Source organism: Eleutherodactylus coqui, chromosome 3, assembly GCF_035609145.1.
Source record: "Eleutherodactylus coqui strain aEleCoq1 chromosome 3, aEleCoq1.hap1, whole genome shotgun sequence".
NCBI classification, from domain to species: Eukaryota; Metazoa; Chordata; class Amphibia; order Anura; family Eleutherodactylidae; genus Eleutherodactylus; species Eleutherodactylus coqui.
Window position 1 is genome coordinate 170,950,848 of NC_089839.1, and position 26,807 is coordinate 170,977,654.

General features: G+C 45.3%; 1 protein-coding gene across 1 annotated transcript in view; it reads left to right on the forward strand.

The window, feature by feature from the left end:
* CACNA2D3 (calcium voltage-gated channel auxiliary subunit alpha2delta 3) overlaps nt 1-26,807 on the forward strand; it is a 1,017,883-nt gene that overhangs the window by 548,663 nt on the left and 442,413 nt on the right. Inside the window, exon 13 of the mRNA XM_066596541.1 lies at nt 26,617-26,695. Coding sequence (XP_066452638.1) covers nt 26,617-26,695 — 79 coding nt within the window. The remainder of the gene's footprint in view (nt 1-26,616; nt 26,696-26,807) is intronic.

A 26,807-nucleotide genomic window follows, 5' to 3' on the forward strand; every position in this document is an offset into this window, starting at 1 on the left:
TGTAATCCATAGAGACTGGGATCTCGCAACCCACAAACTTCAGCTGAAGCTAAGTAACAAATACACTATTGAGAAAGTTCCACTTGGCAAACTGCCTGAGTTGCCTTACTATTGTGAACTGTTAATGAAAATGGACTGCACTATTAACCCCCCAAAAGCACGGGCTAGTTTGATACTTAAAGGGGTTTTCCAAGATGTTTGATTTACATAAAAACCAGCTACCTCTACCATAAAATAATAAATAGGTTTATACTCACCTCTCTCTGCTCCCGCTATGTCTAACGCCGCCGCTTGGTCCTGTACCTGATGTTTGTGTACAGGCTGTTGAGCTCAGCCATTGGCTGCAATGCCTGTAACTTCCCATAAACAAACTGGGGAAGAGTGTAAATGTGATGTCAGATGGGAGACCCAGAGCGGTGGCATGGGACACAGTGGGAGCGGGGAGAGGTGTTTTTCTTTATTTTTTATATCCTTTACTTTTGCAATAGTAAACATTTTCAATTCTTTTTTTTTTAATCCCCTTAGGAGAATCGAACATGCAGTTGTTTGATTGCTCATATCATATACTTCAGTATTTACAGTATATGGTATTTCTGCTGATATTCTACCAAGACAGGCTTCTCTTAATAGGCAAAATACATGTCAGCCTTGGGCGGGCCTTCAGAATTGACAGCAACATTTAATGGGTTAACAGTTGTGGGTGGGTGTCAGTTGTCAAAGACAGCTGACACCGTCCATGTATACCACGAGATCAACTCCCGATCCTGTGACATACAAATAGAGATGAGCGAGTATACTCGCTAAGGCTAACTACTCGAGCGAGTAGTGCCTTAGTCGAGTATCTGTCCGCTCGTGTCTAAAGATTCGGTTGCCGGCGCCGGGCGGGGAGCGGCGGGGGAGAGCGAGGAGGAACGGAGGGGAGATCTCTCTCTCCCTCTCTCCCCCCCCCCCCCCGCTACCCCCTGCTCACACCTGCAACTCACCTGTCACCCGCGCCGGCAGCCGAATCTTTAGACATGAGCGGGCAGATACTCGAATAAGGCACTACTCGCTCGAGTAGTTAGCCTTAGCGAGTATACTCGCTCATCTCTACATACAAACTACATCCTGGGGCCTGAAGTGGTTAAAAAAGGGATTCGTGTGTGCAAGATTGTCATCACATTTACAGGCACGGTGCAGACATCAGAAAGTTAGAAAAGCTTCTTGGCCCCAAATCTCAAACCTGGCTGCAGGTTTACAAGTACCCTTAGGCAACAGAGTCATAGTGGTCCCCTGCCTGCCCCCTCAATTAGTGAACACCATGTTTACCCAGATCGCCTTGGGCAGGGGACCCTGACACCTGCATAGGCTTCTCTGGTGCACCGGTCCGTGATATTGCAGGTTAGTAAATGTGAAGCACAGACGGCTTAAACCATGTAAACATAAATTAAAGAAGAATAAAAACAGCTAAGTAAATTTATGAAATCGGATGCAATTAATTAAGATTGTAAGACCTATAAACTATGTAAATAATTGAATTGATCTGCAGCGTAGCCTTTGATAAGTGTTTGCATCACGTTGGGTAATACTAAGTTGAGTTTGACATTGCCTGCGGCGTTCAGGAGCATCATTGTTAGGGAAATATCCTAAGAGGTTTGGTTGGAATTGTCATTTAGCGCCTCTAAGAGCACTATGTGATGTTCTGCTTCAAGGAAGCTATGAGATGTACTAATTAATACATCTCTAAGGCCCCCTGAAGCAAGGTCGTACTCAATGCTTTTCATCAAGCAACAACATACCCAATAAATACAACCCTCGTCTTTGCAGTCACTAGATCTTTGTTTTCATAAACATAGGGTTCAGCCCTGGAACATGTGTTTTTAATAGGGCCATTTCACACTAGCGTTTTTGCTATCTGTTTAGTTGTTCTGTGAAGGGGGAAGCAAAATGGAAAGAAAACGTTTCAGCTTTTCAGCCCATAGAAATACATTGAAACGTAAGACTTTCCCTTTCAATCCATTCCTCAAGTTTCTGTCTTGATTCTATTTTTTTCCTGTAGAAGTAAGAATCATAGTCGGGCTTTTCTTCACCCAGAGCATTCATTCAGCTTGGAGCATATTTTTGTATCTAAATACCGTGACAAAGTTAGAGTGATTCATTGGCATTCCCTCTGGCACCAGCACACAGGGCACATGCCTATAGCTACTAGCTAAACCCTTGATAGAATGAAGAAATGAAATAGGATGGGGCCTACTCAACTCCTCGGTCCCCTGCCGATCTAGCACTGATGCTCTAGTGGTTCCCCACTCTTTGTTTCCAAGTTACCACCACAATTTCAATGCGGCAATCAGTGGTCATGTGTATGCATCTAGCATCACCACCCAGCAATGGGGGTCATGATGCCAATAGTATGACATGTGACCACTAAGACATGTGATCACTGAGGCCACTGATTAATAGCAATCATTGCTGGACACTTGTAAACATTTGTAAACAAAGACGGGGACTGATAGACAGATTGGCGGTGGAACGGAGAGGGTTAGAAGTATTTGTGTTTTTTTGGGCGTTTTTGGTTTTGTTTTCCTGCTCCGTTATTAATGCAGGAAAATGGCACCCTGTGGCCGAATGGAACCATTGTGCGATGGAACCGAACAATGCCAAATGGACCCCATTGACTGTAATAGGGTCTGTTAAGTTTCCAGCCAGGCTTTTGGCATTTTACAGGATGAAATTGCACAGTGTAGTAGCCCAAAATACATATATCTGGTCCCTCCATAATTGTCACACGTCTTGTCTTTAATGTGGATGCTCTGTGCAGATTGTCTTGTCTTTAGTTATGTGTATTGCACAGCTGCAGCATGTAGGAGGTTAATGTCTGTGAATGTATGGGATATATATAGAAAATTGTAAACAATTGTCCTGTCACGTGTGTATGGAAGATATAAATAGGAGTGTAAGGCGTGAGTGAAAGGGTTCCAGTTCCTATTTCTTCAACGGTAGTGTGTGGAATGGGAGTGCCGGCCGCGTGGGGGTGCTTTCAACCCTCATGTGGTGTAGAGTGGAAGAGGAAGAAAGGGTTCCCAGATGACTTAACCCCTAGAAGAGAAAGAGAGAAGGAGCCCGCCGTGCAGTGTTCAGACACCTGTCTGCAAGTGAGTGTCAGTGGAGTGTTGTGTCTTCCTTTGGTGTGCATGTCCAGGAGCGGCATCATACAGATAACTTAGACTGTAGGCCCGGTTTCATCCTGTGTCCCGGAGTGTATTTTGTCAAAGAACGGAGTCATACCGATAGCTTAGACTGTAGGTCCGGTTTCATCCTGTATTCTCCTCCCTGATCTCTGTAACCTATTTTTCCTGCACTGGTGTGAGAAGTCACAATTTCTGAAAGTAAAGTTCCAGTCTTTGACTGTTCCCAGTGATTGAAGTTATCAAATATGTGTGTGTGTGGACTTCTTTACTTTTCCCGTTGGACATCCTGCGGAGTAAGGAACGGTGGCGTCACCCGTGACATCTTTATTCAAGCCCACTACGCCATTTATTCAGGTAACCGCTGTTGCATGAAAGAGCCCTAGCGGTGCCATGGCCAAAGTTGCACACGTCCCTCAGGGTAGGAGTTTGGTAGTGCCTCCGTGACAATCCTAACAACTACCCCATCTCCTCAGTGGTGTGCCTCATGTCTCGGGCGCTGCAACATCATGCTTTGCTGATTTCTAACAGAATTCAACAATAGGTTCCAAACAGAACCTTTGATGCTGATGTGAGCAAGCATTAAAATATGTCTACAATCACCATTTCTGTGCTCTTTGTTAGGGCTTCTTTACAGGGGCGTATGCGCATCTATGCTCACTGCTATGGAGCATAGTTGCGCATGAGCGAGGTAAAAATCTTTTTGTCTACTTTCCAAACTCTGCAAGAGTTTGAAAAAAAGTGTGAAGATAGATCCTGCCCGTAAGTATTAACTACATATGGGAAAGATAAGGCAAATCCTATCCTTTCTTCCTTGTGCTATTAATGGGTGAGAATCCTGTTAGTGAAAACGAAACATCAAAATCAATGGTTTTGTTTCGTCCCCTTGTGCAGCTGTCATTATCACGGTTGCATAACGGGACTAAAACACGCCCATCTGAAGAAGCCCTAATTATAATTCTAGGTAAAACTTGGAAAACATCACTCTTCCCTTCAGGCGGTAACGCTTGTTAATTTGCTTTGAGTTTTGCGAAAATGCAAATTCCAGATCAAATTCTTGGCCTTCACTTTGCTAATTTGAAATCTTTAATTGAAGAGTTGTTGGCTGCATGAAATAGAACTGGTCTCGGTGGGAATAGACCGCTTTGTCGTTGATCTTGATTTTCTCATTTAAACCAAGCTGCCTGCTCCCTGGAGATGACTGTTACCAAACACATTGTGACCTAGTAAAACATCCTCCAACCATTCGTGGAGGTGCAAAATATTCCCACATCTGCTAAATTTGGTTTTGCAAATGTTTGCACTTAGGGCAGAAATGTTGTATAATTAAAGTACTTGGATAAACAACGATGCCGGCTTTAACATAGACCTTGTATTAGTTAAGCTAATATTTACGTAGATTGTGTTTTTGAAATTAATGTCCGTCTCTTAACACCTTGCCAGTTTTTGGTCCATACTTCAGAGTTGAATCATTTTTTAATACATCTTTATAAGGGGCGGAGCTGTGATTTTCTGATACGAAGCTCCAAATCCTCTGCACAGTAGGCTACATTCATACAAGCATGAATCTCGCACTAGTTTTGTGCATTGCAAGACTCACAAAACTTGCATGAATATGAACTCCATTCACATTTGATGCTGCAAGGTAAAAAAAATCGCTGTATTTCCCATTTTTTTCGGCTCCCTCAAAGCACATTGACCATTGTTTTCAATGAGACAGTAAAGCACATCATATGCCGTGTGATGTGCAAGCGATTGCGATGTGATGTTTCCAAATCAATGGGAAACACTTGCCGTTCCTCCGACACACATGAAAACAAGTGCCGGAAGATCAGAATTTCGCAGATGTGATGTGAGGCGTTTTTGCATGAAATACGCCTCGCAAAACGTTCGGCATTACCAGTGTTTAACCCCTTAACGACCGGGCCATAGTGTTTTTACGTCCTGCCCAAGTGGGCTTTATTCTCTGAGGACGTAAAAACATGCGTCCTGCAGAGAATAAAGCCCCGTGGGCTATGGACGTGACAGCTCCATGCTGTTGGTGCCCGCAGGTAGCCGACAGCATGGAGCTGTCATCCCGGGCTGCGGTGACCCCCCCCCCTCCCGGCATTGCGATCCAATGGATAGCGCCGATCGCATTAAAGTAAATAAAAGTTGTGAAAAAATTAAAGATTCAGCTGCCCTGATGGGGCAGCTGAAAGTACTAACCCAGTTTCCCTGATGTCCGCCGCGAGGAATGGGTCCTCGGGGACCCGGCGCGGCTCTTCTGCGCATGCTCGCCAGACGAATAACGTCACGCGCATGCGCAGAAGACTGGGAACCCCGGGGAGTTTAAAATCTCCCGGTTCCCGACTCCTGAAGGTAGCCGGGAACCAGGGGATGTCCCCGGGGACCAGTGGATAGCGGCGATCGCGAAAAAGTTTTAAAAAAAGTAAAAATAATACTCACCCCCGTTCCTCAGCGGTGTCCCGGTCTTCCGGGACCTGAGTCCCCTTCTGCGCATGCGCGCCCGATGATTGACATCGGGCATGTGCACAGAGGGGCTCAGGACCCGGGAAATTTAAAATCCCTCTGCTCCTGGCTGCCATGTGTAGCCAGGAGCAGAGAGATGTCAATGCAGAGATGATCATTTAAAGTAAAAAAAAGTTTAAAAAAGTTAAAAAAAAAAGTTTAAAACGCTTACATTTCATCTCCCCTCACGGATCATATCAGTGAGGGAGGATGAAATTACGTACCTAAGGCCCCCGGATTTATCCGCGGACCTTACCACAGCGTCTGCGCACGTGGCCATTGCCAAAGCGGCAGACACATGCGCAAAAGCCGTGGATTGCCAGGATAACTTAAAATTATCCTGCTCTTGGCTACAAAACTTAGCCAAGAGCCTGGAAATTTCACAGGGGGCCGCGGTGAGCAGTTCCTGATCACGTGTTCGCCGTTATCCAATGGATAATGGCGATCACGTAAAAGTTTAAAAAAAAAGTTAGTTTCATCTCCCCTCACTGATGCGATCGGTGAGAGGAGATAAAACTTTTTACAGGAGGTCTCTGTATTTGCACCCCGACGCGATCTTCTTCCGTGAACTTTCCCGGATTCTGCACATGTGACCGCCGGCAAAATACCGGAAACATGCGCAGGAGTCGGGGAGCCCAGGAAACGTAAAATCTCCTTACTCCCAGCGACCAACGGTCGCCGAGAGCCTGGAGCAGTGACGGGTGGCCTCGTTGAGCGGTCCCTGGTCACGTGATAAAAAGGTAGCGTACTACCTTTGGCTGGTCTCACATGACCGGATAGGAATTACGGATTCCGCATGCGACTGATCTGTGGTATTACGCAGATCAATCGCATTGGATTACACAATTCCGCTCACATTAGTGGGTCGGAACTGCATAATCCACTCGCAGAAAAGAGAATGCAGCAGGTTCTATTTTACTGCGGATATCCGCAACATAGAGCCCATTGTGCTCCATGGTCGCGGATATACCCGCTGCCCATACGCAACTACCTTGTATATGGGCTGCGGGTACCTGCGTCATCGCTAAGCGACGGTGCGGGAAATGCAAACAAAAAAAAATTTGTACAGCGAATGACTGCCTGTGTGAGTAGGCAGTTATGCGCAGTACATTACGCGGCCGTACGCAGGGTCACAGCCGGGCTCACAGATGGGATCCGCTGTGGGCCTCCGCAAGCGGATTCCACCTACGGCTGCGTGAGCCTGGCGTTATTCAGACCGCTACCTGTAATACGTAATTTACAAGAAGCCCCGGGCACGCTTGCCTTCCTGCAGTTCCAGAAGCACCTTGTTGAGCGTCTTCTGTGTGAGATCGCCGCACCTCAGCAAGCTTACGGAGACTCACAGAGCGCCACTTTTTACACCCCATACCTGCCACTAAGGTCAAGAAATGACCCCCAAAAAGCATGAGAGGCGGGGGGATACCGGTTTTATTGCCCTATGTGCCCATTCCAACCAGCCTCCGTAATTACCCCTGTCTTCGGAAATACCACACAGTTCACATTATTACTTTTATCTAAGATTTGCGAACGCCGAAAAGGGCGCGGAGGGGGGGTGGGTGGGGATATTTTTAGGGAGTCAATTTTTATTCCATACAAATAAGCAATGGGGCCTGGAATTTATTCAGTTGTGCCCTGAAATCCAACTGGTGTTCCCTCCTTTATAGGCCTTGCCATGGGTCCTGTAAGTAAATTAGGGTCACAATGGGTATGTTTCTGAACACGTGACAAACGGGGGTATCCATTTGTGGGCGAACGTCTTCATTCCTATGTACACTGTACAAAAAAACTGTTTTTAAATTTAAAAAATTGCCCAAAAAATTGAAAATCGTAACTTTTTCCTTCTGCTTTGCTTAGATTCATTCAAATACTGTGGGGTCAAAATATGCAGAACACCCCTAGATGAATTTGTTAAGGGGTCTAGTTTTTAAAATGGGGTCATTTGAGGTGGTTCTTTATAGTTTTGGCCACTCAATGGCTCTAGAAGTTGGCAATGGGGCCTGGAATTTATTCAGTTGTACCCTGAAATCCAACGCGTATTCCTTTCATTGTAGGCTGTGATTACCTTTGCAGAGATTATGTGTCAAGGCAACTAAAGCTACAGCACATCTATAGCATTTTTAGTAAATCAGAACTACTTTAGTAGTCCCAATTTGTGAAAATACCCCATTGAAACATGCTAAGAAACTCTTGCCCTCCGGCTCTACATAATGAACCATTGTAGTCTTTCCGAAGAGTTATTCTTTGTTTACTCTGTAAGTTCCAAAGATTGCCATTATGTACAGTGCAAAGGCACCTCAGCAGCTGCATCGCCTCTAGTGGATATTATAAAACAGCTGTGTTAGACACGTCACATGCCAGCCGTGGATATGTGACTTCGGCCCATGCCAAAGGGGCAGCTGGCCTATTCTGAGCTGTCATTAATTTGACTTAACTATGAGCTTACTCTCCTGGCAGCCGTGTGTGGCAGATAAGGACAAACACATCATGGGGCAGATAATTTGTCACATCCCATGGGGGGCTTTAGCTTTTTAATAATGTGGTAATAGAAATTCTGTTCCAATGCAATTTGAATAGTCTAATTACAGCTGGTAATTTAACTCATAGGCAATAGCGGAGACGGAGGTTAATTTAAGGCCTCTGGAGTCTTTTCTCTTTCTGTTACAGATAGGAATCAGGTAGCAGTTTGTAGCTAATTACACCAGCGAATTAAATATTTAGGCCCTCTTAATTTCTCCGTAGGAACAGGTAGGCTGCCAGACTGCCGCGCTTGAAAAGTCAGATTTAATTTTTAATAACAGATAAACTGCAAAGCTATGTGATATTGTGTAAAGCAGATTAGCCCGGTTAGGTGACGGGAGTCATGTCTCAATAATTTCTTGCCTTGATGACTGTTTGCAGGATTAACGGCTGAATGGTAATGGATGAGCTTTATGTTGAATTTAAAGGGGTCATTCGGGTTTTTTTAATTGATGGTCTATCCTCAGGATAAGCCATCAATATCCGATTGTAGGAGTCCTACTCCTAGTAAACCACTGATCAACTGTTTGAAGGGGTTATTGTACTTGTACGAACTCTGCGGCCTTTTCATTGTTTGCAGCTGCTGTAACTTGAACAGCGATACTTTTAGTAGTGTCCATTTTGAATATTGTAGCGTTGTCACATTCACTTCAATAGGGGTAATGGACAGAATAATATCACAGTACAAGTTACACCAACAGAACAATACAAACAGTGATGTCACCTTAATGACATAACACATGTTGATGTCATGATGCAAAGATAAGGCACACAATGATGTAACAGTACAGACATGGGGCAGATTTACTAATGCTGTCTAGTATTAGACAGTGCAAACTTATGCCCCTGGTAGATTATTGTTTAAACGATCGGACGAGCGAGTAATGTCACCGCTAACTCGTTTGCACTCATGGGAACTATTTAGACAGTAAGATCGCCGTTGAGAATCGTTCGATGACTGTTGCACATTATGCGGGGAGTGCTTAAATGCAACGAGAAGTGAAATATCCAACGAGGATTATTAGTCCTGCGGAAACTGAACGACATACAAAAAGTACGCAATCCTTGTTGGCTCACATTTAAACTGAACGATTATCGTACACTTTCACTCATTTCAATGCTTTTTTGAATGGCAATCGTTCCATCTAAACGCAGCAACAGACTAGACAGTCTTTTAATGTATCAGATTTATAACAGTGCCTCATGCTGGATGGTAATCTGATGTATCTTTAGACTATATAGTTTATATAATACCATACCTAGTCATTGTCTTAGTTTATTGCAAAAATTGAGCCAAAATTTTTGTGCAATTTTTGGCACACAGAGTTGCATTCAAATCATGCTCCTTTACCTCAAAGCTACGTCCCTTTGTCGGACAAGCTGTAAAGAATATCTAAAATCTCATGATCAATGTTCCGCAAACTATTTAAGCTAGTTTTCTGCTTCAATTTGTGCCAGAAAGCTTGTCAAATTTTCAATAATAAATCTGTCCCATAATGCACAAAGTGATGTCATAGTATACAAACATTAGCATAATGATGTCGCAGTACAGGAACATTGCACATAGTGACATCACAGAACAGAAATTATGCAAAAAGTGATGTCAGGCTGTAGGGATAATGTTCAAGGTGATATCACAGTACATGAATAATGTACAGATGTCTTCTACATATATAAAAATGAATGTCTGTTTGTCTGTCTGTCCTTTATGCATTACTTCGCCATTAATTCGATCGCCATGAAACTTTGGGAAGTTGCTGAGTACACTCCTGGGAAGGTTACTGGCATAGTCCATCTATCCTACGATAGGTGGCGCGCGTGCTGCACCAAAAATTCCGGAATAGGCAAAGTTCTCCAAACATAAACTTATCATATGGGACGAATGCACAACTGTATGTGGCCAGCTCACGCCTCGGAAAAGCTTCTGATTTATTTGCGTATGCACCAGACGGAAAAACAAAAAATATCGTGGATCCACAAGCACTCGAATAAATAAATAGAATTAAACAGACACCTTAAAATGTTTTCCATGTGAAAATGAATAAGTTTCAATAAAAATGAAACAATGTAAATTCAATGTTATCAGAACGAGTTTCCTTGAATTTCCTATCTTCAGATATCGCAGCAACGCGCGACGGGTATACTATATATTATAAAGCTGAGGTAACATGTAAGCTGCGCTGCGATTGGTTGTTATATATTATACCGCTGAGATAACATGTAAGCTGTGCTGCGATTGGTTGTTATATATTATACCGCTGAGGTAACATGAAAGCTGTACTGCAATTGGTTGTTATTAGAGATGAGCGAGCATACTCGTCCGAGCTTGATACTCGTTTGAGTATTAGGGTACTCAAGATGCTCGTTACTCGAGACGAGCACCACGCGGTACTCGAGTCAATTGCATTTCCCTTCCCCTAATGTTTAGGGCCATTTTCTAGCCAATAAACATGCAGGGAAGGCATTACCACTTCCTGCTGTGACGTTCCAGCCGTCTGCCCGCCAACAGCAGTGAGTGGCTGGGCCGATCAGGTGACCGCCGAGTACTTAAAATGGTCCCACCTACGGCTCGCCTCAGGGGCAATCTGGAAGAGGTTAGGGAAAGTGCTGATGCTTATACAGGGATAGTGTTAGAGTAGGATCCTGTCATCAAGAACCCCAACAGTCCTTCTTAGGGCTACTCCTCATAGTGTGCATTACTGTTGTGGCTGGCTTGGAGCAGCTGTGCACCATTTTTTTAAGCATCTAGAGCTGTGCAGGCCATTTCAGCTATATTGTTCTGTGTGTGCAGTGCATTAGGCAGAGTGTAGGGACACAGCTACTTATATAGGGAAAGTTTTACAGTGCTCCCGATCATCTGTACAAGAAACCCAATGGTCCTTCTTAGGGCTACATCTCACCGTGCGCATTATAGTTGTGGCTGGGAGCAGTAGTGCACCAACTTTTGTATTACGCATCCAGGCCTGTTCCCAGCCTTTCAGTTATAGCGTTCTCAGCCTGCAGTGTATTACACCGAGGTAATTTAACACCAAAGTATTTCAGGTCTGCTGCTGTGCAGAGCGTCTCACAATACCTTTTTCTTGGTGGGGTTGAGATAGCCGCAGTTACCAGCACTATCCACTGCCTTTAGAGTCTTCTCCCACTCCATACAGCCTCTCTTATCTACAAGTCTCTGTGATCGGTAAATTACCCCTAGGTATCAGTGCAAGACAGCGGGTTAATTTTTTCAAGTCTCCGCTATCTACAAGTCTCTGTGTGCGGTGAATTAGCCACGGTTGTCAGCGCTGTGCAGTGGGGTAATTTAGGTGGGCCCTGCTCTATTCTTAATCCGCCATGATGAGGATAAGGGGTAAGGGTCAAGGACGCGGACGCGGGCTTCCAAGTGAGGGTGTCGGCACAGGCCGAGTTCCTGGGCGTGGTGAATCACAGCCGGCTGCTGAGCGATATGAGAGAAGCAAGTTTCTGGCCTCACCAGCTTCATATCACAATTTGTGTGTCTGCATGGTAGACCTTTATTACAAACAGAGCAGTGCGAGCAGGTCCTGTCGTGGATGGCAGAAAACGCATCCAGCAATGTATTGACCACCCAGTCTTCTACGCAGTCCACTACTCCTGGCCTAGGGACTGCAACTCTGAATCCTCTGGCTGCTCTTCCTTCCTCCCAGCCTCGTCACTCCATGAAAATGACATATTCTGAGCAGGCAGACTCCCAGGAAGTGTTGTTGGGTCCCTACCCGGAGTGGGAAAAAACAGTTCCTCTCTCACCTAAGGAGTTTGTCATGACCGATGCCCAACCTTTGGAAAGTTCCCGGAGTCCGGGTGATGAGGCTGGGGACTTCTGGCAACTGTCTCAAGAGCTTTTCCTGGATGAGGATGATGAGACACAGTTGTCTGTCAGTGAGGTAGTAGTGAGGGCAGTGAGTCCGAGGAAGGAGCGCACAGAGGATTCGGAGGAAGAGCTGCTGGACGATGAGGTGACTGACCCCACCTGGTTTGCTAAGTCTACTGAGGACAGGGCTTCAGAGGGGGAGGCAAGTGCAACAGCAGCAGGACAGGTTGGAAGAGGCAGTGGAGTGGCCAGGGGTAGAGGCAGGGCCACAGCGAAAAATCCCCCAACCGTTTCCCAAAGCACCACCTCGCGGAAAGCCTTCGTGCAGAGGGCTAGGTGTTCAAAGGTGTGGATGCTTTTTAGTGAGAGCGTGGATGACCGACGAACTGTGGTGTACAACCTGTGTCGCACCAAGATCAGCCGGGGGGCCACCAAAACCAGCCTGACCACCACCAGCATGCGCAGGCATATGATGGCCAAGCACCCCACAAGGTGGGACATAGGACATTCATCGCCTCCGGGTCACACCACTGCCCCTTCCCCTGTGCCACAACCTGCCACACAGATCCAATCCCCCTCCCAGGACACCGGCACGAGCACCTCCCGACATGCACCCGCACCCTCACCTCCACGGTCCTCCACTCCATCCAGCAATGTCTCTCAGTACAGCGTTCAGCTGTTGCTAACACAAGCGTTGGATCGAAAGTGGAAATACGCCGCCAGCCATCCGCATGTACAAGCTTCAAACGTGCACATTGCCAAATTAATCAGCCTGGAGATGCTGCCGTACAGGCTTGTGGAAACGGAGGCTTTCAAAAACATGATGGCGGCGGCAGTCCCGCGCTACTCGGTCCCCAGTCACCACTATTTTTTCCGGTGTGCCGTCCCAGCCCTACACCAGCACGTCTCCCGCAACATAAATCATGCCCTCACCAACGCAGTTACTGGGAAGGTCCACTTAACCACGGACACATGAGCAAGTACTGGCGGGCAGGGCAACTATATCTCCCTGACGGCACATTGGGTGAACTTGGTGGAGGCTGGGACCGAGCCAGAGCCTGGGACTGCTCACGTCCTACCCACACCCAGAATAGCAGGTCCTACCTCGGTGCTGGTATCTGCGGCGTTTTATGCCACCTCCTCCAAACCCTCCCCCTCCTCCTCCTCCTCCTCCTCCTTCTCCTCCGCCACCTCTACCTCTCAATTAAGAAGTGTGAGCACGTCGCCAGCAGTCGGTATCGCACGGCGTGGCAGCACAACAGTGGGCAAGCGTCATCAAGCCGTGCTGAAACTAATCAGCTTAAGTGACAAGAGGCACACGACCCCTGGGCTGTTGCAAGATCTGACAGAGCATACCGACCCGTGGCTTTCGCTGCTGAGCCTCCAACCGGGCATGGTCATGTGTGACAACGGCTGTAACCTGGTGGTGGCTCTGCAGCTTGGCAGCCTCACAGACGTGCATGCCTGTCCCACGTCTTCATCCTGGTGGTTCAGCGGTTTCTAAAAAACTACCTCCACTTGTCTGACCTGCTCAGCAAGGTGCGCCCCGCCTGCGCACATTTCCGCAAGTCCACCACGGATGCTGCCACCCTGCGGACCCTGCGACGTCGGTTTCAGCTGCCAGAGCACCGACTGCTGTGCGACGTGCCCACACGCTGGAATTCTACACTGCACATGTTGGCCAGGCTGTACGAGCAGCGTAGAGCAATAGTGGAATACCAGCTGCAACATGGGCGACGTAGTTGTAGTCAGCCTCCCCAATTCTTTACTGAGGAGTGGGCATGGATGGCAGATATCTGCCAGGTCCTCGGGAACTTTGAGGAGTCTACCCAGATGGTGAGCGGCGATGTGGCAATCATTAGCGTTACCATCCCACTGCTTTGCCTGCTGAGAGGTTCGCTGCAAAGCATAAAGGCCGACGCTTTGCCATTAAAACCGGAGTCCGGGGATAACAGTATGTCGCTTGATAGCCAGACCACCCTCTTGTCTATATCTCAGTGCGTTTTGGAGGAGGAGGAGCAGGAGGAGGAGGGGGAAGAGACAGCTGGGCACACTGCAGAGGGTACCCATGCTGCTTGCCTCTCATCTGTTCAGCGTGTATGAGCTGTGGAGGAGGATCCTGAAAGTCATCTTCCTAGTGAGGACAGCGATGTGTTTCGTACTGGTACCCTGGCACACATGGCTGACTTCATGTTAGGCTGCCTTTCTCATGAACCTAGCGTTAGACGCATTCTGGCCAACACGGATTACTGGGTGTACGCCCTTCTCAACCCACGGTATAAGGAGAACCTTTCCACTCTCATTCCCGAAGAGGAAAGGGGTACGAGAGTGATGCAATACCACAGGGCTCTGGTGGAAAAACGGATGCTAAAGTTCCCATCTGATAGCACTAGTGGCAGAAGACGCAGTTCTGAGGGCCAAGTAGCAGGGGAGGTGCGGGGATCAGGCAGCATGTCCAGCACAGGCAGGGGAACACTCTCCAAGGCCTTTGCCAGCTTTATGCTCCCCAGCAAGACTGTGTCACCCCTCGCCAGTCAAGGCTGAGTCAGAGGGAGCACTGTAAAAAGATGGTGAGGGAGTACGTAGCCGATCGTACCACTGTCCTCCGTGATGCCTCTGCTCCATACAACTATTGGATGTCAAAGCTGGACACGTGGCAAGAACTTGCGCTGTACGCCCTGGAGGTGCTGGCCTGCCCTGCCACTAGCGTCTTGTCAGAGAGGATGTTTAGTGCAGCTGGGGGAATCATCACAGATAAGCGTACCCGCCTGTCAACTGCCAGTGCCGACATGCTTACACTCATAAAGATGAACAAAGGCTGTATTTCCCCAGACTTCTCTTCTCCACCGGCGGAGAGCACCGGAACCTAATGATTCTTTTCGCTGCAACTGGAGAAAAAAGCATTCTCTATCACCAGAAAAAAGGGGGAATTAGCTTTGTCAATCACTCTCGATATTATTACTCCTCCTACTCCTCCTCCTAAAACAGCATGTTATCACGCTGAACTGCCAATTTTTCTGCGGCCCAAAAGGCTCTGTTTATAATCTTTTTACAAGTTTCAAAAGTATTGATACTTTAACAGAAACCAATTTTTTTCACAGGGCTGCCTCCAGGCTCTGTTACAAATTAAGTAACAGCGAGCTGTATCTTTAAAAAATGTTTATGGGTTTCACCTGCCCTCGCGGTTGAGCAATTCTTCAGGGGTACACTTGTACTCTTGGTACACCAATTTTTTTGGCCCTCGCCTATACTGTTATCTAACTAATTTTTCCGGCCTGCGCCTACACTCATGGTACACCAATGTTTCAGGGGTTCGCCTATACTCTTGCTACAGAAATGTTACAGGGGTCTTCCTATACTTCTGCTACAGAAATGTTACAGGGGTCTGCCTATACTTCTGCTACAGAAATGTTACTGGGGTCCGCCTATACCTTTGCTTCAGAAATGTTACAGGGGTCCGCCTATACTTTTACTACAGAAATGTTACTGGGGTCTGCCTATACTTTTACTACAGAAATGTTACTGGGGTCTGCCTATACCTTTGCTACAGGAATATTACAGGGGTCTGCCTATACTTTTACTACAGGAATGTTACAGGGGTCTGCCTATACCTTTGCTACAGAAATGTTACTGGGGTCCGCCTATACTTTTAGTACAGGAATGTTACAAGGGTCTGCCTATACTTCTGCTACAGAAATATTACAGGGGTCTGCCTATACTTCTGCTACTGAACTGTTACAGGGGTCTGCCTATACTTCTGCTACAGAAATGTTACAGGGGTCTGCCTATACTTCTGCTACTGAAATGTTACAGGGGTCTGCCTATAGTTTTGCTACAGAAATGTTACTGGGGTCTGCCTATACCTTTGCTACAGAAATGTTACTAGGGTCTGCCTATACCTTTGCTACAGGAATGTTACAGGGGTCTGCCTATACTTCTGCTACAGGAATGTTACTGGGGTCTGCCTATACTTTTGCAACAGAAATGTTACAGGGGTCTGCCTATACTGTGGGTGCACAAAGACTTCCCATCGTGGTGTTTTACCTATCTGGCACAAATACACTGACTGACTAGGGCAGAAATGTGGGCCGAGGCCAATGTCCTTGGCGGGGTGAAACTCTGCCATGTTTGGGCACTCTGATTTCTTCCTGTGTAATAGCATCTTTGTGCACTGACAGCATAGGCTAGCCCAAGGAACTCAAAGACTTCCCCTTGCGGTGTTGAGCTATCTGACACCTACACCGAATGAATTGTGTGGGGACACTTGGATTTCCCATTGCTATGTAACTCAGGGCAGTTTGGGTCACACAAGGTGGAGGCTGGTACCGAGCCTGACCCAGGTCCCGCTCACGTGCTTCCCACACAGAGTATTGCGGGTCTTACCTCGGTCATGGTTTCTCGGGCTTATTATGCCACCTCCTCCTCCTGCTTGGAGTCTGGGGATCTGCGTTGGTCGGCATGTATTATCTCTCGTGCTACAAATTACCACAGGTATCCGAGATACAGGATTGGAGCATTCACAGGAAGTGTAACTGATTTCATGAGACTTTCACAGGGTCACTGTATACCTGTGGTGGTTACTTTTGCGACACCTCCTGCTTCAAACAAATCTTTGGTGTTAGTATATGCTGCTGCATTGTGGAGATGTGTAGAAGTGCTGGCACCTAAGTCCCCTTTATGCCCACGTTTGTGGCTCCTGACAATTTTGTGACAGAGGTGGCATGGGATTGGAATGATGATCATACGTCAATTTATCATCAATTCTCAACAGCATTGTGGGCTATCGCCCACACTTTCAAAGAGGGTCGCTGCCTGGCCCTGCCAACCCTCTGCAGTGTGTGCCTCCGGTTCCTCCTCATGGCAGACGCACTTATAAATAGACATGAGGGTGGTGTGGCTATGAAGCGAGCGTGTGGCATGAGGCAAGCTGAAAACTGCACAGGGAAAATTTTGTGTGCGCTGTGGACGCAGGGTCGTGCAGGGGGGGGGGGGGGGTTGGACCGCAATGCCAGCATGTAGCCCAGGAGAAAAGGCAGTGGTGTCACCCCCAGGCAGTGATTGTCCTTGGTTGCAGGTAGTGTGGTGCTTAGCTAAGATGTGCCAGCGCGTGTGCCTTGCTAATGAGGGTTTGTCCCAAGTAAATTGTTAGGGGGGTGACCGCCAGACTCTTGCCCCCATTTTGGCTTCATAGTGGGACCTGGGAGCCTCAGATGCAGCCATGCATGCTGCCCCTTCCCTTCCCTATCCGTTTCTGTGGTGTTTCCATGACTTTCTGATGTTTTCTGGTGTTTGACAAGTCATGAGCTATGAGGAGCATCGGTCCCATACAAGAATGCTCGAGTCGCGCATTGACTTCAATGGGGTTCGTTACTCGAAACGAGCTCTCGAGCATTACGAAAAGTTCGACTTGAGCAACGAGCACCCAAGCATTTTGGTGCTCGCTCATCTCTAGTTGTTATATATTATACTGCTGAGGTAACATGAAAGCTGTGCTGTGATTGGTTCTTATATATTATACTGCTGATGTAAAATTATAGCTGTGCTTCGATTGGTTGTTATATATTATACTGCTGAGTTAACATGAAAGCTGTGCTGTGATTGGGTGTTATATATTGTAAAGCTGAGGTAACATGTAAGCTGCGCTGCGATTGGTTGTTATATATTATACCGCTGAGGTAACATGAAAGCTGCGCTGTGATTGGTTATTATCTATATATATAAAAACAAATGTATGTCTGTCTGTCTTCGCAGCAAAGCGCGATGGGTAAGTTAGTATAAGATATAATCTGGAAGCCCATAAATCTTTTCCATTGTTAAGGGGTTGTAGCAAGATGGAAAATGATCCCCTTTCCACAGGATATTTGAAACCTCTTAGATCAGTGGGGTCTGACTGCAGAGATCCTCACTTATACCAACAATGAGGATCCCGAAGGTCCCTGCATGAACAAAGTGGTGGTCGTGTATTCGCAGTGCCGCTTTATTAATTTTAATGGGAACACCGGAGATTAGTGAGCATTTGTACTCGGGTATTTCCAGTGCTCTCATTGAAATGACTGGAGCTGTAATGCACAGTAGGGGATAACTTTCTATCTTGGCACAACCCCTTTAAGATCTAATAAAAATAATAATAAAAACTATTCTCAAAACTTAAAACTCAAACAAAATTGCATTGTACTTCCCTTTACTTTATAAGGCAATGTGAATATTTCAACATTGACACTACCAATAAATTAACCATTATGTGTCAGTAAACATCACGATTTTTCATTATCAAAAGATAATAGAAGAAGTTCTAGTTCTACAGCAGTTGCTCAAGTTTGCACTTTTCATTTTTACTGCAGTCACCGGTTGGTGGTGGCAGTTCGTTGATACATGAACCTATCTCCCATAAACCTCAAGCTCATAAATAAGAAAACAAATATCCTGCGGTTATCCTAGCAGGAGACTTGCATTTGATGGAGTGAAATTATTTTCCAAAAAACATTATATGATTTGTGGCCAAACTTATTATCTTCCAGGGTTGTGCAATGATTTTATTCTTGCCAGGTCTTCAATCACTATGTCATTAACCAGTATATGACACTAATAATGTAGGTTAATGATGGAGGAAACTTATATAACCTATATGTGAGGACCAAAAAATATGGCTACAGGATCTTCTTTTGAAGTTTTTTTGCCATCAAGTTTAAGTACTACATCTTTTAGATGGACAGATCAGATAGGTGATGGCTTCAAAGAAAGTAGAAAACTAATGAACCTTATAATAATGTTTTAGTAGTACCTAACAGTTCATTGTTCTATATAAACTAAAGAAAAGCACACACTTCCAAGGTTCTGAAATAATAACTATGGCCAAAAAGTTAACAAGATATGAAAACAAAGAGCCAACATGAGAGATGCTGGTCTTTTGGATGTTCCTCATTACTGACTGGTCCCACATCTACTAAATAGTCTTCAGTTTTTATAGAAATGCCCTTAAAGGGGTTGTCCCGCGAAACAAAGTGGGGTTATACACTTCTGTATGGCCATATTAATGCACTTTGTAATGTACATTGTGCATTAATTATGAGCCATACAGAAGTTATTCACTTACCTGTTCCGTTGCTAGCGTCCTCGTCTCCATGGTGCCGTCTAATTTTCAGCGTCTAATCGCCCGATTAGACGCGCTTGCGCAGTCCGGTCTTCTTCTTTTCTGAATGGGGCCGCTCGTGCCGGAGAGCGGCTCCTCGTAGCTCCGCCCCGTCACGTGTGCCGATTCCAGCCAATCAGGAGGCTGGAATCGGCAATGGACCACACAGAAGACCTGCGGTCCACCGAGGGTGAAGATCCCGGCGGCCATCTTCACAAGGTAAGTAAGAAGTCACCGGAGCACGGGGATTCAGGTAAGCACTATCCGTTTTGTTTTTTTTAACCCCTGCATCGGGTTTGTCTCGCGCCGAACGGGGGGGCTATTGAAAAAAAAAAAAAAACGTTTCGGCGCGGGACAACCCCTTTAAATTTATTACTGTCTTCTACCCATTCATATAGTAAATGCTATTGGCAGAATTTCAGTTGACTAAGGTCGATGACTCTTACAGAATCCTTGAACCACATTGAGCTTTCCTAATCCATTTTAGAAAATGAAATCTCAGTTTTGATTAATACGATGGTTGTTAATGTAGTTGTCTTCACCCCTCATGGCCCGATTCAATAATAATAATTCCCCACTTTTCCACGTTTAATAATAATGCCCTTCATACTAATATAGTATGTTATCTAGTTCAGCCTATTACCCTCCCCCAATGTTGATCCAGAGAAGGCAAAAAACAAAACAATGAGGTAGAAGACAATTTTCCCCATAAAAAAAAAATCCTTCCTGACTTCAAGTCTGGCAACCGGAATGATCCCTGGATGAACAACACTTCTGAAATAATCAGTGAGTTCAACATGTAATATTGTAAAGCTCAAGAAAGACGTCCAGGCCCATCTTTTCGTCATCACCATGTCCTCCGGCAGAGAGTTCCACAGTCTCACTGCTCTTACAGTAAAGAACCCTCTTCCATATCAGTGTAGAAACCTTCTTTCTCTAGACGTAGTGGACGTCGCCTTGTTACAGTTACAGTCCTGGGTATAAATAGATGATGGGAGAGATCTTTGTATTGTTCCCTGATATATTTATACCTAGCTATTAGGTCACCCCTCAGCTGTCTTTCTTCTAACGTGAATAACCCCAATTTTGATAACCTCTCTGGGTATTGTAGTCTGCCCATTCCATGAATTGCTTTAGTTGCCTGCCTTTGAACCTGCTCAAGCTCTGATATGACCTTCTTGAGTACCGATGCCCAAAACTGTCCACAATATTTCATGTGACCAGTGACTTGTAAAGAGGGAGAACAATGTTCTCATCATTTGTGCTTTTAGGTAACTTTTGATGCACCTTGTGATCTTACCATGTTTCCTTGAAAATACGATATATCCCATAAAAAAGCTGTAGCATGATTTTTGAGGCTTTTTGGGGAGGCTTGAAATATTAGCCCTACTCCAAAAATAAGCCCAAGTTACTGTTCATAAAAAAAACTCAACATGAATGCAGTAGGTGCGGGAAAAGGGCCATAAACACAATTACTGCATTTTTGCAGTGCTTTTCTCACAGATCAGCTGAGTCACTTACCTAGCAGGCTTGGTCCAGGGCCTTTCCACTGCTTTCCAGAGCCCGCAGTCCTCGGCAGCTCACACAGGATCACTTCCTGGTTACGGGCTACATATATCCCGCCTGCACAAAGCAATGGACAGATTGGTTCTTTCAGCGCCGCATTGATTGGCTAAGCAGCGCTTGAAGAACCAATCACAGCCATCACTTTGTGGAGGCGGGATTTATGAGTTAGCTCAGCACAAATTTACAAGCTGTACTGTGTAGCCTTCTATTCTCACATATCGTGCCGCCCAGGAATTGCAGTTTATTTAGTTAGCAGTGGTGGGAAACACCAAATACAAACAGTGTGTGTTCGTGGCCTTAGACATTGTTCAAAGTCATCAGTTACCAACCCTAATGAAAGTTGATTAAACATCAGACTAAATATAATGAAACCCGATAAAAAAATCATTATCAATAAATAGCATAGAAGATCCCCTTCAACAAACTTCACTAAGGAGAAATTTGTAGAAAACCAGGAAGCTACTAAGGGGTGTTGATCATACTCCCACCCACCTAAATGGCCTACCAAAGCCCCCACAACTTTGAACTAGGTCAAAAAGTCTTTTTCTAACATCTGATAATTAATAGATCAAACTAAATAGTATGTAGCAGCCCTAATTATAAAACACTAAGCAAAATGCTGACTGTCCCTGCTATCAGCTGGAAATGACTGCCCTTGCTGTTAGATGATATAGCACTGGGACCTAAGGTCAAATAGCATAACTACTAAACTACTCAGGCCTTAGTCAGACGGGCGTTTTTTCACGCGATTTGCGCATGCGCATGCGTCTGGCGATTTTTTAAAACCATTGCTTTGCAATGGTATCGGACACATGAGCGCTTTTTATGCGCTCGTCCGATAAATTATAGAACAGAAATCGCAGATCGCACCTATCTGCGATCTGCGATTCCTGTTCTCTTCTCTATATGCGCTCAATGGGGCCGGCGGCAGCAGCGCCGGCCCAATTGAGAACATATAGAAGACAAATCATTCTTCTCTGCCACAGCTGTAACAGCTGTGGAAGAGAAGAACGATATTTGCCCATTGAATTCAATGGAGCCGGCAATACAGCCGGCTCCATTGAAAGCAATGGGCTGCCGGCGTGCGCGGGATGAATTGTCGGGAAGGGCTTAAATATATAAGCCCTTCCCTGCAATTCATCCAGAAAAGTGTTAAAATAAAAAATATATATATACTCACCTGCTCCCGGCAGCCGGAGTTCCGCGCGGCCGACCTGCAGTGGGTGTGAAGGGGGTGTGAGTCAGACCTGCCTCTGATTGGCTCAGCGCTGTATTGCCGGCTCCATTGAATGCAATGCGCTGGACAGCTCCGGCCCGTTTCTAATGAAACGCGGCTAGGAGCAGATTTTCGGGCGATTTTCTGGCACCGGTCACGCGATTTGCGGATGCGCATCCGTCATGCGATCCGCAAATCGCGCGAAAAAACGTCCGTCTGACTAAGGCCTCAATATGTATAGCAGTCTTAATTAAAGGATCACTAAGCAAGGTGCTGTCTCTGTTATCAGATGATAATGACTGTCCCCACTATCAAATAATACAACACTGTTGTATGAGGTCAAAACAGTCTAACTACTAAACTGCTCAATCGAGTTCATCTGGAGCCAAATGTCATAAATTAATCGCTACTGACCAAGCACATGTAGCAAAAGTATGCTCGCTAAGCTAGCAATAGGTGCACAATCTCAGAGGCTGCTCAGTATATCAATAAAGATGTAAAAAAAAAAAGATAAATCCTACCAGACCTGGTGGTGGACTGGCAGTAAGTGAGGAGATTTGTCTGTCCCCTTCTCCTCATTCTCCCACAACGAAAATTTCCAAAGCACAAAAAACAACTGCAGCTCTATAGCTTTACCTTGGAGAAGGCCCGTACTTGGCTGTTCTGTTCACTTGGTAGAATTTGTCATTTGCAAACTTTACTTTGCTTTTAAACAAGCACCATACTAGCTGTCTCCCTTGACATGGTTTTTGATAGCTCTACAGCTGTTCCTTGGAGTAGGCCCATGCTTGAGTGTTGTGTTCACCTTGCAGAATCTGTCCTTCTAAAATGTATGACATTGCTTTTAAAACAAGCACCACACCTGCTGTCTTGCATAGCATAATTTTTGATAGCTTTACAACTGTTCCTTGGAGTAAGTCCATGCTTGAGTATTGTGTTCATCTTGCAGAATTTCTCTTTGTAGAATTTAAGATATTACTTTTAAAGCACACAGCATACCTACTGTTTTGTGTAGTTACATGTCTGGTAGTTCTATAGCTGTTCATTAAAGTAAGCCTATGTTTGAGTGTTGTATTCACATAGCAAAATTTTTCTAATAAAATGTGTGACATTGCTTTTAAAATAAGCATCACACTTGTCTTGCATAGCAAAATTTATGGCAGCTCTACGGCCTTTCCTTGGAACCAGACCTAGCTTGAGTGTTCTGTTCAACTGGCAAAATTTGCCCTTGGAAAATTTATGACATTGCGTTTAAAACAAACAGCACAGCTGCTGTCTTCCTTGGCATAATATTTTATTTAGGAGACCCTATGTGGGCCTTCTTTGGTTCTCAGTGACACCCATGTGCTATGACTGACCTCTTCATCACTGTACATTATTTTGACCAATTTTTAGAAGGAACACAGTGTTCTCCAGATATGTGTCTGTATTCCTATGCAATTTGGGGGGCTGAATTGTGGACCTTCTGCAGTGCAAATTAGTGAACACAATTTTTTACTCCCATTCACTTTAATTGTAGTCAGAATTGACTGTCCCCATAGGGACACGAAACAATTATTCCACTAATTGCTCATCACTAATTGTGACAGCATATATATTAGATTGTGAACAGATAGACTTAGCTACACATTGATTATATTGGTGTCCGACCTGGTCCAGTAGGCTTGTAGTATTTATGTTTGGAATAATAATGCTGCAGACTGCTGTCCAGAAAAGACTAGATCTACAGTGCACTCAATTAAGTTAAGCCCTTAACAGGGCAAGATTGGACCCGCATCCTGAAATCTCTCCTAGACTACAAAACGAAGTAGAAGCAGAAGAAGGCAACAGCATCTAAACAGGTGTACAATAGTTCAGATCTCTTTATTCCTCCAACATAAAAAGATCTCTGCGCAAATTAAAATGTTTCATTTTTTCATCTTGGAGGAATAAAGAGATTTGCACTATTCTTGCTGCCAAAAATGCTGAGAAGTGTGAACAGTGCCTAATTGGTATGAACAAACTATGTTAATAACTGCTCTTCCAATTGCTTATGCCAACTTCTTCCTGGATATAAATTACTGGAGCAGCTACCATGGGTTGTGATGTTGTTATAGGGGTCTTAGAGTTGTTGGAGCACAAATAAAAGTTGCGAAGAGTACAAAGAAGGGTTTAAGAGTGCCTGACAGATGGCAAAAAGGGTAAAACGAAAAGGGGAGGCTTACTATTGGTGCAATTATTTTTGTACACACAAGAAAAGACCTCATTTTGGTTTTACTGTAAATTTTCCTGTAATAAATTCCGGTAATCAGAATACTAACATGGGAAACTCAAATCCAAAGTAAAACACTGAATTTATCAAATAATATAAATTGTAATGTTCAGTTTTACATAAATGATTACTAAACTAATTTTCAGAACAAATGTGTTCTGAATAGAGATGAGCGAGCCTACTCGGTAAGGCAGTCATTCTAGCGAGCAACGCTCTTATCGAGTTACTGCTTAGTGATCCGAGCAGACTTGGGTGGGCTGCAGGGGTGAGCGGGGGGGGGGGGGGGGGAGCAGAGCGGGAGGAAGAGCGAGAGAGATCTCTCTCACTCTTCCTCCCACTCACCCCCGCCCTCCACAGCCCACCCGAACCTGCTCGGATCACTAAGCAGTTACTCAAGAAGAGCGTTGCTCGCTAGAATGACTGCCTTAGGGCTTAGTCACACGGGCGTTTATTGCCGCGATTTGCGCATGCGCATGCGTCCGGCGATTTTTTAAAACCATTGCTTTGCAATGGTATCGGACACATGAGCGCTTTTTATGCGCTCGTCCGATAAATTAGAGAACAGAAATCGCAGATCGCATCTATCTGCGATCTGCGATTCCTGTTCTCTTCTCTATATGCGCTCAATGGGGCCGGCGACAGCAGCGCCGACCCCATTGAGAACATACAGAAGACAAATCATTCTTCTCTGCCACAGCTGTAACAGCTGTGGCAGAGAAGAACAATGTTTGCCCATTAAATTCAATGGAGTACAGCCGACTCCATTGAAAGCAATGGGCTGCCGGCGTGCGCGGGATGAATTGTCGGGGAGGGGTTAAATATATAACCCCTTTCCTGCAATGCATCCTTAAATGTGAAAAAATAAAAAAAAAGGATGTACTCACCAGCTCCAGACAGCTGGAGATCCCGGCGGCCGGCTTGCAGTGGGTGTGAAGGAGGTGTGACTCAGACTGGCCCCTGATTGGCTCAGCCTGAGCCAATCAGAGACTGATCTCAGTCACACCCATTCATGAATTCATGAATGGGTGTGACTGAGACTTGCTTCTGATTGGCTCAGCGCTGAGCCAATCAGGGGCCAGTCTGAGTCACACCTCCTTCACACCCACTGCAAGCCGGCCGCCGGGATCTCCAGCTGCCTGGAGCTGGTGAGTACATCCTTTTTTTTTATTTTTTCACATTTAAGGATGCATTGCAGGAAAGGGGTTATATATTTAACCCCTCCCCGACAATTCATCCCACACTCGCCCGCAGCGCTTGCATTCAATGGAGCCGCTGTATTGCCGGCTCCATTGAATGCAATGCGCTGGACAGCTCCGGCCCGTTTCTAATGAAACGCGGCTAGGAGCAGATTTTCGGGCGATTTTTGGGCCGATTTTTCGGCGCCGGTCACGCGATTTGCGCATGCGCATCCGTCATGCGATGCGCAAATCGCGTGAAAAAACGCCCGTGTGACTAAGGCCTTACCGAGTAGACTCGCTCATCTCTAGTTCTGAAGTTACTGAGGAAGTGGTGAGAAACAAGAAATGGATCACTGCTGACTGACATTTCCAACTTAAACCCCCAAAATTTAGAATAATGCTTATATTAGACATTTTATTAATGCAGTTTACCATATGGTTGTATGTTTATTTAAATAACATTTTCAAAGCACCAATTTTTTGAGTACCATTAGTATTCACTTACAACATACTCAGCTAAATGATATCTCATACTTTTTAAATGCCTCTTTATGCAATGTTTTCAGTTGTTTTCACCTTCATGTGAATAAGGCAAGTGCTACTTGGTGGCTTTGGCTACGTGGACAAAGATTGTTCTGTAGCCCATGACATTGCTATCAATAGTTTTTGCGATGCAACTTGCAGTTGCCATGACTGTGACCTACAGATTGCAAAAAATCCAAATTTAGCAATGCAATGAAAATGACCTCAATGAGAATGTGAGGCCACAGGGCTACACAGCGCTCTTTGGTCACGCAAGACCTGTCGTGGCCAAAGTTGACCTGTAACCATAGCCTACAATTTGACCAAATGCATTTAGCAGAGCATGTCTGGTGAATTGATTGGCCAATCAGCTGTTTAAAAGGAGGGCTGAACAGTGGTGGAATCCTTCAAGAATATTCATCAGCAGACGTGTTTTAAGTTACAAGGACATAATTCAGGACAGCTGCAATTTATAAATTACTGCCAAAATATCACATAGTGCAGAAAAAGCAATGGAGAAAGTTACTCCTACTAAGGAAGGCTTGGCATGACCATGCATTACCATGGCATCACCTGTAGTATTAGATGGTGGTACTAATCAAGAGATTTTCCTCTCTGTTGTCAACATGCCCATAGGCCATAATAAGGGTGCAGTGTATATAAGATAGATGCACAAAAATTTCAAAGATAGGAAACATCACATTGTAATTAGATTTGTGTCTTATACTTCCAGGTTCGCATATTCACATACTTGATTGGAAGAGAAGCAGCTTTTGCAGACAATATGAAATGGATGGCCTGTGCCAATAAGGGTGAGTGTGAATAACTCAAGAGCTTTTTGTTGCTTTATGAATACCTCAGATTTTATTTTGCTCCCTGCCTTATGTGGAGCTTATATTCAGGTAAAGGTAAGTCCCCTGGTGC